A 2,031-nucleotide genomic window follows, 5' to 3' on the forward strand; every position below is an offset into this window, starting at 1 on the left:
TGGAGGCAGTCATACTGCATGCCTTTGTGTCTTCCCATTCCTTCCCTGACACTGGAAGCTCCTCATTCCAAGGGTTGCTCTCCCAGAAGTAGATTTCTTTCCTGATAGGAGTCTTTGGAGAGACTGAGGCTGTAGCCAGGCTATGACGTCGCTGTTTGATTCAGTCCTGAGAAAGGGGCCTGGGAGATGAGACAGCAAAGGCTCTCTGTGGTCATAGGAGGAGACAGGAGGGCCCAAATGAAAAGTGGTAAGCCCTGTTTTCACGAGCCCACACCGTGGTCAGAGCTATGATGCTCAAATTTGATAACACCCCAGAACCACTGGGCAGCTGGGTTATTCCAATACATAGTCATGGGCTTAACCCATAGATGGACATGGAACTCAGGAGTCTATAGTTCTCTATATCTGTCTCTAAAAGTGACTCTAATGAGACAGATGGTCTGAGGCATGCCAGCATACTGGATCAGTACATGGGCTATCAGAACCTAGGTCCAGGTCCCCAGACCTTAAGACAGATCGTGGGTGATGACTATTTTGGGGGTGTTCTAAGCCCTAATCTTCACCCAAATTATCTAGGGGCTTATTTTTTTTTTTTTTGGGTAAATTGTCATTTTTTTATTGGAAAACAAATATACAACTTGGAATGGATTTGAGGCAAATTGTGCCATAAGCAGATTTTTAAGTGGCTAAACAAAGTTTAAAAAGCAAGTAACAATAAAAGAAAATGTTTCTGGTACAATACCAGCAGTACAAAAAAATAGTGTACGAGTACCTGGATAAAACACCCGTTTTGCAATAGTGCAACTTTGAAGAACGTATTGTTGACTGTCCACAGTCCACGCAGAGTTACAGCTCCACACTTCAACAGTAACATGCTGACAGTTCCTAAAAACTACTTTAAAAAGGCATAACCCAGATGTTCCCTCATTTGACCAACTCCACCTAAGTTTAGATGTGCAGAAGGGCTTGGATATATCCAGAGTAAGCCACATGCAACATGTTACTTGATCAATTTTCTAAAATAAGGTTTAAGGACAATGACAGAAGATAAGGGAAGAAAACATGGAGGAATGAAATCCTAATTTCTATACATGCATATTTTTTGACAGTAGGGGGAAACCTTTTACAGATAAGTTACAAACAAAGAAAAGGCAAATAAACAATTTTGTACAAGAAATTTAACACATTCTGTACAATGTCTTCACTTTGCTGTCATCATTTGTACAAACTCTTCATAGTTTACCTGCCCATCACCATCAATATCTGCTTCCCTGATCATTTCGTCAACCTCTTCATCTGTCAGCTTCTCTCCAAGGTTTGTCATCACGTGGCGAAGCTCTGCTGCACTGATATAGCCATTGCCGTCCTTATCAAACACGCGGAATGCTTCTCTAATTTCTTCTTCACTGTCTGTATCTTTCATTTTTCTTGCCATCATTGTCAAAAATTCAGGGAAGTCAATTGTGCCATTACCATCTGCATCTACTTCATTAATCATGTCCTGTAGCTCTGCTTCTGTGGGGTTCTGCCCAAGAGACCTCATCACAGTCCCCAGCTCCTTTGTTGTTATAGTCCCATCACCGTCCTTGTCAAATAGTGAAAAGGCTTCTTTGAATTCTGCAATCTGCTCTTCAGTCAGTTGGTCAGCCATGCTGCAAAGGCTACGGGTTTCCGAGACACGACCACACAACCACTCAGCTCGCTCGCTCCGCTCGGACTCTCTAGGGGCTTATTGAAACTAAATCCTCCTGCCTTTCACCCATGTTCAGAATCTTGAAGACACCGAGTGGCCAGCAATGGGGCCAGTCTTCACTCCCGTGTTTCCAGTAGGGAGGTAGAGGTAATGTCCAGGAACAACCTACTCAAGGCCAGCCATAAGCCAACATCAGTGCTTGGGTGGCTGGTCCAGGCTGCTGACCTCTCCTTCAGGGGCGGGGCCATGCTCTCACTTGGCTCCACAGGGGCAAGGAGCTGTGGCTTCTGACTCTCCCATCCACATGTGTGGGGCATCTCTTTCTTGAGCTCTGTGCT

At 44.5% G+C, this 2,031-nt stretch overlaps 1 protein-coding gene across 1 annotated transcript; it reads right to left on the reverse strand.

The window, feature by feature from the left end:
* Window positions 1-600: 600 nt before the first annotated feature.
* On the reverse strand, window positions 601-1,712 carry LOC119815477 (calmodulin-1). Its single transcript, XM_038331620.1, has one exon. It carries the CDS (start codon window positions 1,649-1,651, stop codon window positions 1,202-1,204), a length of 450 nt encoding a protein of 149 aa, XP_038187548.1. The 5' UTR covers window positions 1,652-1,712; the 3' UTR covers window positions 601-1,201.
* Window positions 1,713-2,031: the final 319 nt, after the last annotated feature.

Source organism: Arvicola amphibius, chromosome 1 (genome assembly GCF_903992535.2).
Source record: "Arvicola amphibius chromosome 1, mArvAmp1.2, whole genome shotgun sequence".
NCBI lineage: Eukaryota > Metazoa > Chordata > Mammalia > Rodentia > Cricetidae > Arvicola > Arvicola amphibius.

Bases quoted from the DNA above. Each gene is read 5' to 3' on its own strand.
- LOC119815477 (XM_038331620.1), bottom strand. From the start codon at position 1,651: ATGGCTGACCAACTGACTGAAGAGCAGATTGCAGAATTCAAAGAAGCC.